We start from the raw sequence: 15,491 nt of genomic DNA, 5'->3' as shown, positions 1-15,491 counted from the left end.
AGATCTCGTTCTTCTGTTTCAGAAAAGCTGGGTCAGCACCAAGCAGGCCCCGGGACCTGAGAGTTACGCTCCTCCTGCCCCCTGCTGCTGGGTTAAGCCACTGCACCTGAGGGAAAGCTGACCAGGCCAGGAAAGTAGCCACCTCCAGAAAACCTACAGCCTGGGTTTGAACTGCCCCCCAGTACTACATCCAGGGTTTGATGTCTCCATCAGCCTCATGGCCTGACCTACTTCCTGTAACTTCTGCACCGTCGGAAGAGCGGACACCCCAAGCACATCCCTGGATCTCACCTGGAACATGGGCACTGGGAGCTGACATTAGTCAGCTACGAGGCTCTGAGCACTCCCTTCCTATCTCCAATCCTGACTTCCCTAAAGAGCAGTGCTGGTGGCATCCCAACTTCAGGACTCCTAGCTCTAAACCGCCCCTGCCCCAAGAAAGCACAGCTGAAACTACGCCAACTGTGGCATCGTCTTGCCTCCTGCCCCCTTCAGCCCCATGCTTCCTGGAGCCCTCTTACAGTCTCAGTCTATGCTGGTTAGTTTTTGTCAACTCGGCACAAACCTCCCAGACATATAAGAGGGAATCTTAATTGAGAAAATGCTTCCATCAGAGGGACCTGTAGGCAAGTCTGAAGTGCATTTTCTTGATTAATAATCGAAGTGGGAGGGCCTGGCCTACTGTGCGTGGCCACCTCTGAGCAAGGGGGTTGAATAAGAAAGTAGACTGCGCTGGACGTAGTGGCACATGCCTTTACTCCAGAGGCAGGAGGATCTCTATGAGTTCCAGGACAGCCAGGGATATTCAGATAGACCCTGTCTCAATAAATAAATAATATAAATAAGTAAGTACGAAAGCAGGATGAGCAAGCAATGAATAACAGCACACCAGTAAGCAGTGTCCCTCCATGGCCTCTGCACCAGCTCCTGCCTGAGTACCTACCCTGACTTCTCTAGATAATGGACAAGCTATGGGATGAAATAAACCCCGTATTCCTCAAGTTGATTTTGGCCATGATCTCTAACCACTGCAATAGAGACACTAAGACACCATCTCCTGCAGCCTTCAGAGGTGCTGGAGCCAGGCCAGCAGCTGTTCAGTCCCCTTAATCGAGCTCTTCTGTCATGCCTGCTCCGCCATCCCAGCCCAGAGCCTTGTGACAAGCCACTTTCTCCACGCCCACTCCCAGGCTGCTGAAGGCCCTAGAGGGAAGCCAGCTGGCCCTGTGACAGGTTTGGGGCTCTGCGTCTGCTAGACATCCAGGCTTCTCAGAGGCCCCTGTGGGTCTTATTCTTTCCTCCTTCCCCTCTGTGGTCCCACAGGTCCTTATCCACTCTCCTCCTCAAACCCACCTCACCTATCCTTTAGTCACAGACTCCTTCACAAGGAAGCTAGGATACAGAGCCCTGACTTGTGCCTACTCCTGTCCACCTTCCTAGAAGGCCCCATCCATTCCCTGTCCCTCTTGCGAGCACTCCCTCAGCAACCTCTCCTTGTAGCAAGTGACTGACCAAGGCCTTCTCTGTTCTAGGGGGCTCTCCCTGCCCCCACTTCCTCCTCTAGTTGCGGTTGCCCTTGGCTCCCATCCAATGCTGAGGGAGGTGGGGTGGTCTCCAGCTGACACTCCACTTTCTCACCTGCCGCTCACTTCCTGGCTGGAATGTCACCTCCCACGTTCATCCACTGCCGGCTAGCTGCTGCCCACATCTTGCTACTGAAACAGGTCTTGACAAAGTCATCAGCGTCCTCACTGCTGCCAAATCCTGGGGACACCACTTTGCAGGCCTCACCTCGCTTGACCCTCAACATCGTTGGCCCTGTTGACCCTTCCTGACCTCTGCCTCCTTCCTTACCTTTCTACAAGGGTTACTCTGCCAGTCTACCTGCCGGTTACTTCTCATAGCAGGCATCCACGCCCTGTTCTACCACTACCACAATCACCCTCAAAGCTTAATGAAGCCTTCTGAGCCAGCACAGCCATCATCCTGCCCAGACCCTGCCTGCTCACACTCCACAGCTAGGTGACCTAAACATTTCACATTAGATCCTATTGAATGCACCATCTCAAACCTCTCCACTCCGGTCCTTACCTCCTTTACTTAGAAAACTCCTACTCAACCTTCAAACCCCATCTCCAATAACCTCTCATCTCATAAGCCTTCCTTATTGGAAGCCACTCCTAGACAGTAGCTGTTTCCTTTCCTGTGTCCCTTTCATCATAGATGGTTCCATTCCCATCCTTTTAATTATTTATTTTTATGTGTATGGCTGTTTTGTCTGCATATATGTCTGTATGCCTGGAGGCCAGTAAAGGTTGTCGGGTCCCCTGGTACTGGACTTATAGAGAACCGTGAGTGGCCATGCAGTAAACCACAACTCAGGACATGTCAGAGACCATCTAACCTGTGTGTTGTGGGCTTGCCTTGCTCTCTCTGGACCCCACATCCCCCAACCAACTTATCAGCCAGCATGTGGTGGCCAGCCCCCTAGTATAACCAGAGGTGAGTTAGTGGCTTCAGGAGTCCATCCTATTTGAAATCAGATTTCCCAATCTCCTGAGCTGGGCCAGGTTGGTGAAGGAACAACCCACAGCTGCACAGCTGGGGACTATTCTTGAGCCTTTCCTTCCTTGCACCACCCCACCTCCCTCAGGAGTAACCAGCAATTCATCTCCCTGCTTGGGAAAGCCAGTTGTCCCTGAAGGGGACAAAGATAGATAAGACCAGCTGGCATTCACTGCCAGGAACATTTATTCACTTTGCATGTCCAGGCCCAGAACACGACAGGCTGAGGCAGGCAAATTCCAAGAAGGGAGTAAGTATTCTCATGATCCCCAATGTCCCACCTGTGTGATACATGTATGTGTGTGTATGTGTTGGCATGTGTGAGTGCAGGTTTGTGCATGCCACACACATGCATGGAAGTCAGAAGACAACCACAAGTGTAAGTCCACACCTTCCACCTTGCTTGAGATAGGATCTCTTGTTCACCACGGGATATGCCAGGCTAGCTGGCCAGCAAGCTTCTGGAGTCTTCTATACCACCTCCCACTTTGCTGCAAGATCACAGGGATTACAAATATGTACTACCATGCTTGGCTTTTTACACAGGTTCTTGGGACCCAAACTCAAGTCCCCTGGCTTGCAATGGCAAACACTTCACCCACCCAGCCATCTCCCCAGCCCTAAAATGGCATTTGTTAAATAGTTCCAGGTACCCATCACCATGCACTCCCCAGTACCTCGCTCGCTAATGAGGAATGAGGCTCCCATGAGAGAGAGACTGAGCGGTGCTCACTCCAGGCCTGCCCTGACAGGATGATGCTTAACCAGAACCTTCTTGGGTTTTCCTGCCTAACGCCTATGGAGCATCACCAAAAACCGCGGTCCTCACCTGCACATGCTAATGCCCTCCCTGCAACACTACTCCCGGCCACCATAAGGGCCTAGCTCTCCTCTGTAGCTTCCAATGACACTTTGGGATCCCACTCCAGTCACATGACTCCCCTCCTGAGGGGGCCTTCAGCAGCTCCCCACTAACAAGGCTGTGCTATGAACCTCTGGCTCCTGTTGGCCTGTCCAGCCCTGTTTTCACCAAATAGTCACCAAATAGTCCAGCACACAGCAAGACCGTCTGTACCACCGAGAATGACACTGATTCTGAAGCTGAACAGGTGTGAGTGTGACTTGCAGCTCTGTCACCATCTTGCTGTATGCTCTCAGCCAAGTAACCTGACCTCTCTGAGCTTCGAATTCTTCAGCTGAATGTTAAGGATAACGCCTACCATGCCTCCGTAGAGAAAATCAGAGCTGTGGACTGTCTAGCGCACAATAAAAATTGGCCACTGTACCCCTTCTCATCGTTCAGTCACACAAATACTTGATTCTCTCGACGCTTCTGTTTCCTCCTTGCAAAACGTCCTTCCCGCCATCTCAGTCTGCCAAGTCCATAGTAAATATGGCCTCTTCCAAGAAGCCCTTCCAGACTGGCCACACAGGAATTTGGGTGTGCTGACTCCCTTTCTGTGGCCTAGTTCTTAGATTATCATACACTAGCTGTCAATCTCCTGTACCCACAGCTCCCATGATACCACAGTCTCAGTCCTCAGTGCCCTCTGGCATGGAAGGTCTAGATCTAGGCAGCCAGGCACAAGGAAACCTGTAAGCACAGGTCCAATCATCATGGGGGTTTCTCTACCCCAACCACCATGGGCTTCCCTCAGCTCACCTTGACTCTCTAGGCAGGATCCACAGGCTCTCTGCCACTGAGCTACAACACAGCCTGCTATGCTGTACTCCCCAATTCCACATGGTTCGGTACACAAGACCTCTATGTTATGAGTGTGTTAAAAACAACCACAATAATCACCACTTCCTTGGAGAGATGGCTGTAACTTCCAAAGCAAATCCTTCCCTTCCTTACACTGGTCCCAGAGCCTTGGTGGCACCAGCTAGTCCCTGCCGTGTCCTTCATTGCCTTCCTGGCTCCAGGGGTGCAGAGAGAGAAGTGGCTTTTGAAAACCCCAGGATCTCCCCTGCAGCCCAATGTAACTGAGTCTCCCTTATGAAGCCAGGTACCTGCCAGGATGCCAGGCCCCCAAGGATCCTTCTTCCTATGAGCCTATGACCCAGCCTGCCACCTGAGCTGGATCTCTGCTACTTCCCCATGTGGTCATAGCCTCCTGGAAAGCCAGGACCACATCAGATTCAACCTGCCTCCTCCACAATGCCCTGCTTCTTGCTCCCTCCAAGCCACTAATCAACAGAACAAGGTCCCCAAGTAAGGCAAGACATGGGACAGCAGTCTGAGCCCTGGTCATGGCTCCCTCCACAGCCAGCAGCTCTGCGCCTTATAGCTCTTTCCTCCACGTGATGTTTCCCACTTCCGCCCTTGTGCAGGCTGCTCCCTCGGCTAACAAGGTCCTTCCAGGGGCTTCCACAAAGTGCCAGCAGGATGACCGTGCTTACTGGGGCCTTGAGGACAGGAGAAGTTGTCCTTTTCCCTCTAGGTCTCTTCTAGAACAATTTGCTGGTTTGTTGGAACAATCCCATTGGTGCCTGTTGTCTTCCTAAAAGGCGCAACTCCTCCTGGTAACATCAAATGCCCGTCCAGCTGCACTAAGGATAAAGTCTCATAAGCCCCAGACTTTTTCACACGGATCCACCCAGTGCTAATTTCTCTTTCTAACAAATGAAGAAGCAGGAGAGCAGAAGGCTAGAATTTAATACCGCCGCTTTGTTTTCACTGAGGTTGTTGCTTTTGTTATCTTCTCTTTCAGATAAGTGATAACTCTCTCCATTTATGATATGAAATCTCTTTTTAATATATTAAATTTAAAAGGCAATTCAATTTAAGAAGAAATTTCACAGGCTAGTGAGTTCCTATTCACTCCTCAAAACCCACCTTGGAGTCAACCTTGTTTACCTGACTTCCCACTCCTTCACAGCTTGATCCTCCGCCCCCCCCACTAAATTATGATAACACAGCAACTGTTTATTGACCTGCACTGTGTTTTAGTGTGAGTCCCAAGGGTTCATGTATAAAAATTTAGTCCCCATTGTGAGGTATTAAGAAGGTAGAAATTAGCTGGGCAGTGGTGGCACACACCTTTAATCCCAGCTCTCAGGAGGCGGAGGCAGGTGGATCTCTGGGAGTTCAGCCAGGACTACAGATCAAGTTTCAGGACAGGTTCCAAAGCTACAGAGAAACCCTGTCCAAAAATAAAAGTTTAGAGGTAGGCATGGTGACACAGGCCTGTAATCCCAGCGGTAGAGAAATGGAGGCTGGAGACCAGAAGTCCAAGGTCATCCTAGTTATATTGTGAGTTTGAGGCCAACCTGGACTACATGAGACCCTGTCTCAAAAACAAAACAAAAGGGGGAGGGGAGTAAGGGATGCACTCAATTGGTAGAGAAATTTCCTAGCGTGCACAAAGCCCTGTTCAGTCCCCAGCATTGCAAAAAACTGGGTATGGCAATCTCAAAGCTCAGGATGATTGCAGTTCAAGGTCCTGCTCAACTTCATACCAAGTCTGAGGCCAGCCTGGGCTACATGAGACCCTGTCTTAAAAAGAGTAGAAACTTAACTTGAATATAGTATTATGAGGAAGTTTTGGGAGATGTCACTGGGGCTAGTCCTGATGGCTTCATACAAATTGAGAGATGTCAGGTACAGTGGTGCACACCTTTAATCTCAGCTCTCAGGAGACAGGGGAAGGCAGACCTCTGTGAGTCTGAGGCCAGCCTGGTCTATATAGCAAGTTCAGGCCTGCCCAGTCTTTAAAATAGAAGAATGAATTAAGAGAGAGGAGAAACAGGCAAACATGGTCCCTCTCTAGGCATGTGACAGATACTGTATACCTCCTAAGGAATGTTGCCAGCAAGGAGCTCATCACCAAACACAGGCCCTTGACTCTGGAACAGAATTAGGAACCAAAATAAACCTCTTTTCTTTAGCACACGCCTAGTCTGTGGTATTGCAACACCAGTAGTAGGAAAAGAAGCTCAATGTAGCCGGTGCCACACTGAGCTCTCTCCCATCCTCACTTCGCAGATGATGAAATAGCAGTAAAGTCACTTGTCCAAGTCCGGACAGGGAGGCTTCAGCCTGTGGTCTCAGCTTTCACTGTATACCAGCAGCCACTCTTCAACACGAGAGTAGACAAAGTACACTCCCCTCTGATCTCACTCAGGGTTAGTCCCAGGTTTGGCAGGACAGATACAGGCAGTGATGAGGACTGGGTGGTGGCGGCACATTTCTTTAATCCATGCACTCAGGAGGCAGAAGCAAGCAGATCTCTGTGAGTTCAAGGACAGCCTGGTCTACAGAGCAAGTTTTAGGACAGCCAGGGCTGTTACACAGAGAAACCCTGTCTTGAAAATCCAAAAAAAAAAAAAAAAAAAAAAAAAAAGACACAGTGTGTGCACGAGGGATTAGCAGGCTGTGTTTAAAGGCCTGACAATTCCGGGATGCACTGACAGAACCCCAGGAAATGCTATGGGTTTGGTCTTTCCCACTGTGGAGAGAGAGGGCCTGACTCTGAGCACGGGAGCCTCAGGGAAGCTGGTGAGACTCCATTTCCTGCCACCAGAACAGGTTGGTGGCTGACTCAGAAGACCTGAACTTGAGCGGGAGCTTCCTCACTGTCAGGATTGGGTGGGGCAGCTTGGTGTCTTCTCCAACAGCTATGGGGTGCTGACACACACGTGTCTATGAGACTTAGTAGGAATGGAAGAGATCTGGTCACCAAGGGTGAAAAGTAACCCAGGGAGGGGACACTCAAGCAGAGGTAGGGAGGTAGAAAGCAGGGGATCTAAGGACAATGGGGAGGGGGGGGACCAGTGGGCAGGCAGAAAGGAGGTGGAAGGGGGCTGGAAAGAGGGATCAAACACCAGTGCTACCTGGGCAGAGCTGGGGGCTCAGGCACCATGTTGGTGCCAGCGATCGATCTGGGATTCCTGAGGCCGCCTAGGAGGAATAGTGACTTCTTCAAGCGTCTCACTGGCAAAGGCAGGACAGGGATCTGAGGCCACTCTTGCCTCCCAGGACTCCACAGCCTCCCCTGGCTCTGCCTCAGAAATGGGGTGCAGATGATAGGGAGGGTAAGCTGGGAACGGCTGGCCCTGGAGAGAAAGTGCCCTGAGGGGAGAGAGTTGTAGAGCAGAGGAGGGAGGAAGGTGCATGGGTGGGTGCGGGCTTTCCAGGTATCACTCGGCACAGCCATCCCTGTGCACAAGGGACCCCTGGCCCCGGAGGATTAGGGGGTGAGCGGGGACCCAGCAGCAACAGCTGGGCCCTGCAGTGGGCACCACTCCTGTGACTCACCGACCAGCTCTGGCCTCAGCCAGCCTCTATGCCAGCCTTCTGAGAGCTCCTTCCTGCCTGCCTTCTCTTTCTTCCTCTCCCCACACTTAACAGATTGCGGCAGCAAGATGGCACAAATTTATGGCTCAACTCACCAAAAATAACAAGAGATCTATCAAAGGCAGTTTGCGTGAAATTAACAGGCGCCTGTACCCTCTTGTCAAACACACTCAGCTCTGAGGCAGGCCAAGGCATCCCACTGCCCCTAACCTCCTTATCGTCTGGTGCCACCCTAGGTCCATCCTGCTTTGTCTTCTGCTGACTCCTCTCAAGGATGTCCCAAAGAGTCAGGTAAACCCAGTTTCCTTCCCTGCCCCATTCCTGGCAGAGGGTCTCTTCCTGTTCAGCATCCCACAAGCCTTGCTCTCTGTCTGGCAATTCCTTGTGCCAGCCTACCCTGAATTCTAGGGTGTGGCATAGAGAATGGTGTGGAGGAGGCCCAAGGTCTTGTTGAGAAGAGCAGTGTGTTCTGGGCCTGACGATGCCTCTGACCACTAGACACGCCCTGGCACGTGAAATGAACTGAGTCATGTACCCACCGTCCCTCAATCAGAAAGGTTGGGCAGGAGGGAGGAGGTGGCTGAGCGGAAGAGCCTCCTGCCTGCTTTGGGGAGAGGAATGGGCTGTGCCAGCCAGCTCTGGGTACCAGTACTGGAGTAAGTTCAGCTCATTTATGTCAGCTGATGCTACATCCCCCATGCCAGCTCCCCACAGGAGCCCTCCTTGCAGAGCAACTACCACCTGAACAGGTGCCAAATGGGGCAAGGGGCAGAACAGAGGCTAGTCCTGAAAACAGCTAGGACCTCCAGATCAGGGGTCTCTGCTCCAAGAGCCTCAAAAACAACCAGCCATCTGACCTCCAGCAGTCTCAAACTTGAGGGGCCTGGAAGGGGCTCTAATGACCGTACACTAGTCTAGTCACCAACCCTCTCTGACTCCTAAAGATACCCTCGCTACCAACCAGATTCTGCTTCCGGCTTCAACCAAGCCCAGCTGTCTGCTCCTGGCTCTGTGTGTGCCCCACATGGCAGCCTGCCCAGCCAGTGGCCATCTAGGAGGGCAAAGCCTTGCTCCGTCCACTCCAAACCACTGCGCTGATGGACCACAGGGAAAGCCAGACAAAAGAACTTGCCCTCAGCTGAACAGAATGGGGGAGGCCCTATAGAGTGACAGCAGTGGTGGCCATGCCGGAAGAGCCATAAACCTCCTGATATACGCTTGGCGCTCTCTGCTGATGTTCGACAAAAGAAGCAGAATTCAATTTCTTCCTGCAGGCACTAAATCCCAGGCCAGCCTCCAGGGCCCGGAACCTGCCCACAGCCTGGCTGTCACATGGATGGCTTCATCGACCGCTGTTAGAGGCCAAACTGGTCTGGGTGCTCACTGTGCCCACGTGGGGAAGGCCAAGAAGGTTCCCCCTGTAAAGAAAGCACTGGGAGAGGCCATTGTCATAACTCCCCTTCTAACTAATTCAGAGACACCTCCCAGTTTTACAAAGAAACCAGTGCCTTTGTTAATGATGCTAATGATGAAAGATAGCGTCAGCTCCTGGGCTCTACTCTCCAAAGCAGGGAAACCGTAAGGTTCTGTGCTCCACCAATCCCTCCAGTGACCTCACATGAGCCTCCTTCCTCCTGTATAAATACTCAGTGAGACCTAGATGCATCCTCCATCCTCTCCAGGGTAGGCCAGCATTCAGCATTCAAAGAAACTGGGGCCCAGAGAGGCAAAGGGCGTCCCAATACATGAACCACCCAGACCTACCTCTCTCCCACCCACCTAGCTTTGGTGCCTCTTCCCCGCTGACCCCTTGGCTCAGCACTGGTCACCAGGCATAGAAGGTCCAGCTGGCAGAGGGGAGCTGGGACTGGAAGCTGCAGGAAGCAGGGCAGTGGAAGGTGGCCATGGCTGTAAAGCTGGGGTGGATGTGGGAGCAGGCAGGCAAAAGGACTCAAGAGCTTTTGCCCAGTCAGCAGGAAGCACCAGCAGCTGGCAGCCTTGGTCCCAGAAGACATGGGCCCAGTGGGGGGAGATGGGACATTGGGAGTTGAGCCAGCCCAGCCCTCCGAGACATCTCAGAGCTCAGGCCTCTTCACCCAGGCACACTCTTCCTCACCTCCTTCTGCCCTGACCCTGGGGAACTGCCAAAAATCATTGACCTGTGTAGGCAGCAACACATTTCTGCTCCCTGCCTACTCCAGCCTCCAGGCAAATTTGTCAACTCACAGTGCCAGGGTCTGCCATGGCCACTCCAGCTTTGGGCTTCAGTGCACTCTGCTCCACCTCCCTGGGATGCCCTTTCCCCTCCTGTGGCCTGTGACCTCCCCACCTGTTCTACAGGTCGTACCCCTGCACCCTTCTCTTCAGGAAGCTCCCCTGGCAGATAGCTAGAGCATTCTGTACTCATTCATCTGCATCCCACTCAGGTAAAATCCGATTTTGATGACCTTTACATCTGGACAAGGCTGAGCACCGAGGTGACATCCATGAATGACTCTGCAAATGGCTGGGACTGGCCAGGATGGACACCAGCAGACACTGTCTGTCCTGTCGATGCCCCACCCAGCTCAGACCCTGCTCCGACTCACCATATCTCATCTCGGTGGTGAACAGGTCATTGCTGCTCCCCGAGTGCAAGTCAGCCTCAGCTGGTGGGGCCGGGCCCCCAGGCACGAGGGCATTGGATAAGGTGTGGGCAGCTGGAGGCCCCGGAGGTGTGGTGGTGGCAGGGCTGGCCCCAGCGTCCCCAGGACAGCTGCACCCTGGCTGAGCAAAGCCACAAGCCCTGCCCGCTGCCCGACCACACTCTTCACTCCAGCGGCAGAGCACGCCACAGGTGAACTGGCTGGAGTTGTTGTTGTTGATAAGCAAAACCTCCACAAAGCGGAAGGCTAGGGCAGCAGGCGCTAGCAGCCGTGGGGCCTCCGAGGGCTCAGCAGACAGGCACAGCTGCACAAAGTTCTTGTCGAAGTGCAGGAAGGTAAAGGGGCCGGAGCCACCACACAGCTCCAACCCCGAAGCTGCCTCCTCCTCTTCCTCTGGCCGCCCCACCTCTGATTCCGCCTGGGCTGCAGCTTCCTCGGGACTAGGCCGCAGGCAGGTAAAGTTGACCAGGTAGTGGTCCAGGGGCAGCAGGCGGGGAGCAAAGTGGGTGCACACCTGCTCCTGTCGGTTGAAACGCAGGTAGAGGGAGTACTTGGTGGGGTCAGGGTTCTCCAGGGTCCAAGAGCAGCCCGAGGCGATGGTAGGAAAGAGGTCCTGCAGTGAGAAGGCCCCGTAGAGCACACCCGAGGCCAGGGCAGAGCAGGCACTGGGGGCGGGGTCGAAGGCCGTGGCCAGGCGCAGGGACAGAATCACAGACAGTAAGAGGGGACAGGCTGGGGTCATCCTATGTCCCTTGCCCTGTGGAAGAAAAGAGAGATCAGCAGAGCCCCGGGTCAGTCAGCAAGTGCTCTGAGGTGACGGTGTCCAGTTGCAAGTAGTGGTCCAGTGGCTCTAACCATGCTCTTTTAAGTCACATGGGTCTGTCTGTGTGACCTCAGACCAGGCAGATGGCCTCTCTGTGCCTTGGTTTTCTTGCCTGTAAAATGGCTGTGCTTATCTCCCGGTATCCTACAAAATTACCTATCCCATCTATCCTACAAGGACAATATGAGATAACTTAGGGAAGAGTTCCAGGAGGAGGCTTAGAATCTTGTGGCTTAGTTCCTAAGAGCCTTGGTTATCATTCCCCCTATACAGCTCACCAACCAGAGTGGGCCTGGCAGCCACATACAGTGCCAGCCCTGCCACTCCTTTATCCTCCAGAGCTGCCGCTCTCAGTCTGTGAGTGTGTCGTGATCAGCTGTGAGGTGTGCCGTGTGTAACCCAGCAGTCAAAGTGGTGATGTTTGACAGCCATTTGCTGTTTTATAAATCAGCGCAATTCAAGGTTATTCCCGGAACAATGTTCTCACTCACTCCCTTCCCTGAACAAGAGAGGAAGAGTGGAGTTTCTGCCAGGTGCCAGTAACTGTGCCTAACCCAGCCATGCCCATGGAAGAATGGTTACTGCCACCAGTGCAGATGTCATGGGTACCGCTGCTGTGGGAATAAGGAGAGGCACCGGCCATTAGGCCGGCATAGTCCAGCTCAGCCAGCTACTTGCTGGCTGGGTGAGTCTCAGGAACCTCAGTTTCCTAATCTACAAAACGGGCACAATACTTCCCATCATAGGCCCCCTCTTCACACCTTCTCTGAAGGATTAGAGTCCAAGGCCTGGCAAAGGGCCTGCCACCCTCAATATGCTCTCCCTGAGGCTCCTCTCAAGGCCCTAAGAGTGAAGACTAGTTGGCTTCCTTCGCTCAAAGTGCTATGGTCAGCTGATCTCCTAGCAGGTGTGAATGCACTCTAGGCAGGCATAGGACACACAGGACCCAAGAGCCACTCTGCAGGGCACGGAGGCTAGAAGGCTGTAGCCACCTTCCCACCCATCAGACCAGAGCAGAACCACTGGCCACTCCCGCTCAGCTTCTACCCCAATTCCCAAAAAAGCAGACTGGTGCAAACCTAGATTAACCCCACTTCCAGCCAATTCTAGCTCAGCCACTCAACCTCCCTCCTCTTCGCTGCTGCCACACAGCTCACAGGCCAGCATGGACCCATTTAATTCAGATCTTCCATGTCAGAGAAAATATAAGGCCACCTGCTCAAGATCACATGAAGGTGGACTAGTTAGGAGCGGAATTCAGGACCTCAACTCCCCACCCCCACCCGGAGCTTCTGGTGCCTTCCCTTTGTTTATTGCTTGGGATTCAGGACAGGTGGACAAGTGATTCCTTCTGGGAACTCAAATCACAACCACAGGACAGCTCACAGGTATGGCCAGGTTTTCTAAGATACAGCTGTTCCCTGGGGACAAATTTCCCCAGGACTGTTCTAAATAGTTCCAAGAGCAGGGAACAGGGATTAGAAGCCGAGTGCTCCAACCCTGCTGCAGCATACACAGACCTTCCAACTCGACTTCCCCACATGGAGCAACTTTCCCGCATGGGGCACCTCCGAGCCAAGCCCAAGACCCAGTCACAGGCATGCACCTGCCCTTCCCCAACCATCCTGGAAAGGATGGAGGCATCACCAGTCTCATTCACTGAAGAGGAGTGGCCTCACCCTCCTCCAAAGACCAGCAGAAGCCAGAAGAGGCTGCTGTCTCTGCTCTACCCTCCTCTGCTGAGCTGAAAAAGGCATTGGAACCCTGGCCTTCCCCCCTGCAACCATGCCTGTCCCAAACTGTTCAGCCCACCCAGGCTGCTGCAGCAACCAGAGAAGCCAGCAGCTGATGATGAGTGACATCCAATCCCCCCCGCTGCCCCCAATTATTTTTAAGCAGGCTGCAAAATTCAGGCCATGGCTGCAGCTCAGCTGAGGGGAGGTGGGGGCTCATTATAACTGGCCTCCCTTCCCCCACTTAGAGCAAGGCAGGGAACCTCTTCCTGGCATATACCTCAACAGACCTAGGCTTCAACAGACTTGAGCCCAGAGACACACAAATACACAAAAGCATGCATGCACAGATGTGTGTGCAGACAAGCATTCACAGTGTTCTCCACACGAAGACACATATGCATGCAGGTCTGTGAAAAGCTCAACAATGACTTCATATGTACACAAGGATGCACACAGCACACACACGGTGAAGTCAGACAGACCACTGCATACATATCAGGGATGCATCTGTTCCCACAGTGGATACACAGGGTCTCGGTCCTGACATGGTATAAGACAGCTAAGTATTGGGCAGGACTGCCCATAGCCCCATCCCTGTGTTTTTAAAGCTGGGGCATCACAGAGCCCTGGTCCCATCTCCTGGACCTCTGCAGCTCCCAGTTCATCAAGAAACACTAAGTCTAAACTGGTCCCTGCCAAGGTCTGGCTTCTCCAGAAGGGAGCCACCTGTACACACTGGTCAATCCCCATGACCACTCTGTCTCCTTCAGACCCTTCTCAGGATTTTACCCTGCCCTCAGGGTATGGCTTCACTGCTCCATAACTCCTGCTTCAAAGTGGGATGGAGGATGAGGGTAAGTATTTTACTGTTCTACCCTTCATATTAAGGGCAAGACTCAACTGAAGCTGGTTCACAGCCATGGCCTTATTCAAGATCTGGAAGTATGTGGCTGGAGCCTGTGCTCCTATGGGCACTGACCCACAGCCTGCTCCCAGGGAGGGGTCTTGAAATGATCCCAGCCTCCCAGGCAGCCAAGTGCTTATTAGCCATGCATAACTACCTGGGCCTCAGTTTTCCCTCTCTGGGGAATAGCGTGTCACCACTAGCCTCAGAATGGCACATGGCTTCTTCTCCTTTAGCCCTTCCCAACACACAGCCTGCCCTAGGCTGAAGGGCTCTGTTCTAGGTCTCTTAGAGTCATGCTGATACTCCTCTCATGTAAGGGTCAAGTCCCTGCACCGGGGAATGCTCTTTGAGTTAAGCCAAGAGTGGCATTGTCACTTCAAAGCCCAGGAAGACCCCAGAACCTCCCAAGGTACAAGTGCTAGAAAGAAGAGGCCAAGGTCAGCTCTAAGGCAGAACTTCCGGGTCAGAAAAGGCTGGTGGAGAGGATCAAAAGGCTTCAGGACCTTTGAAACTGAGATGGGTGAGGAGCAGCCTGGAAGTTTCCGTCTCAGGGACCCACCCAGTCCTCAGCTACCCTCCCCCCAACGGATTCCCAGGAATTCCTCTCTGCCTAGGTTCAGGAAAGAATGGGGATCCCCGAAGGCCCTACAGACCTGCTCAGCCTCAGGGCTTATATTCTGCACCAAAAAAAGGACCCCAAGGCTTCCTCAGCAGCTGGAGTGAAATGTGAAGATGGGCGGGGGGTGGGGCACCTCCGGGACGGCTATCAGGGGATCCCTGGATCAGGGATCAGATCGACTCTTGTCTACCAGGGACCAGCTGTGAACTTGGACATTGGGTGGACAGTCGGGAGCCATGGCCCCTGGCAGGGGAGGAGCGACGAGCGTGGGGGGGGGTGCGGCGGCGGCGAGCACATCCGTCGCGTTTATCCACCTGGCAGCTCCAATTCGCGCACCAGTCACTCATCCTCAGTCTCACCGGTGCCTGTCACGGGGCCTCCGGGTCCCCCGCCCGTGCTCCGAGCTGGGGACAGGGAGCTCGAGGACCCCTCTCAAGAGCTCTGGCACCCAATGAGGCTCTCACCCTCCCTCCATCTAGCCTCTGGAGCTAGGGGGCGGGACCGAGGGAATGGGCAACCCGGGTGCGGCCCTCCCAGACCGATGGCAGAGAGGGTGCTCCGGAGGCCTGCTGCACACACCGAGGGAAAAGGCTAGCTGAGCAGACCCGGACGGAGGGCGGCCCCCGGGGGCGGGGGCGCGCGGGTGGCAGGGGAGGGGGCGGTGACTCAGCCGCCCTCCGCCCGCCTCCCCGGAACTTTGCAGCAGCTGGAGCGGTTGCTACAGGAACCGAAAGCTTTTGTTCCCCAATGTCAGGGCTACCCCGGCGGGAGGATAGCTCGGAGGTTGCCACTCCCGAATGGAACCTAGGTCCGACCACACCGCCAGAAGACGAGTAGCTGGCCAGAACACCACGGGTTCGTGTCTTTCCTCCTCCTGCTAGTCCTTCACTAAAGCAC

General features: G+C 53.7%; 1 protein-coding gene across 1 annotated transcript in view; it reads right to left on the bottom strand.

The window, feature by feature from the left end:
• Positions 1–15,491, bottom strand: part of Adgrb2 (adhesion G protein-coupled receptor B2) — a 61,654-nt gene that overhangs the window by 18,568 nt on the left and 27,595 nt on the right. The window contains exon 2 of the mRNA XM_051188918.1: positions 10,453–11,266. Coding sequence (XP_051044875.1) covers positions 10,453–11,251 — 799 coding nt within the window. The 5' untranslated portion in view covers positions 11,252–11,266. The remainder of the gene's footprint in view (positions 1–10,452; positions 11,267–15,491) is intronic.

This window comes from Phodopus roborovskii, unplaced genomic scaffold (genome assembly GCF_943737965.1).
Source record: "Phodopus roborovskii unplaced genomic scaffold, PHOROB, whole genome shotgun sequence".
Classification (NCBI taxonomy): domain Eukaryota; kingdom Metazoa; phylum Chordata; class Mammalia; order Rodentia; family Cricetidae; genus Phodopus; species Phodopus roborovskii.
Note: the sequence above shows the minus strand (reverse complement) of the source record. Positions and strands in the feature narration are given on the sequence as shown.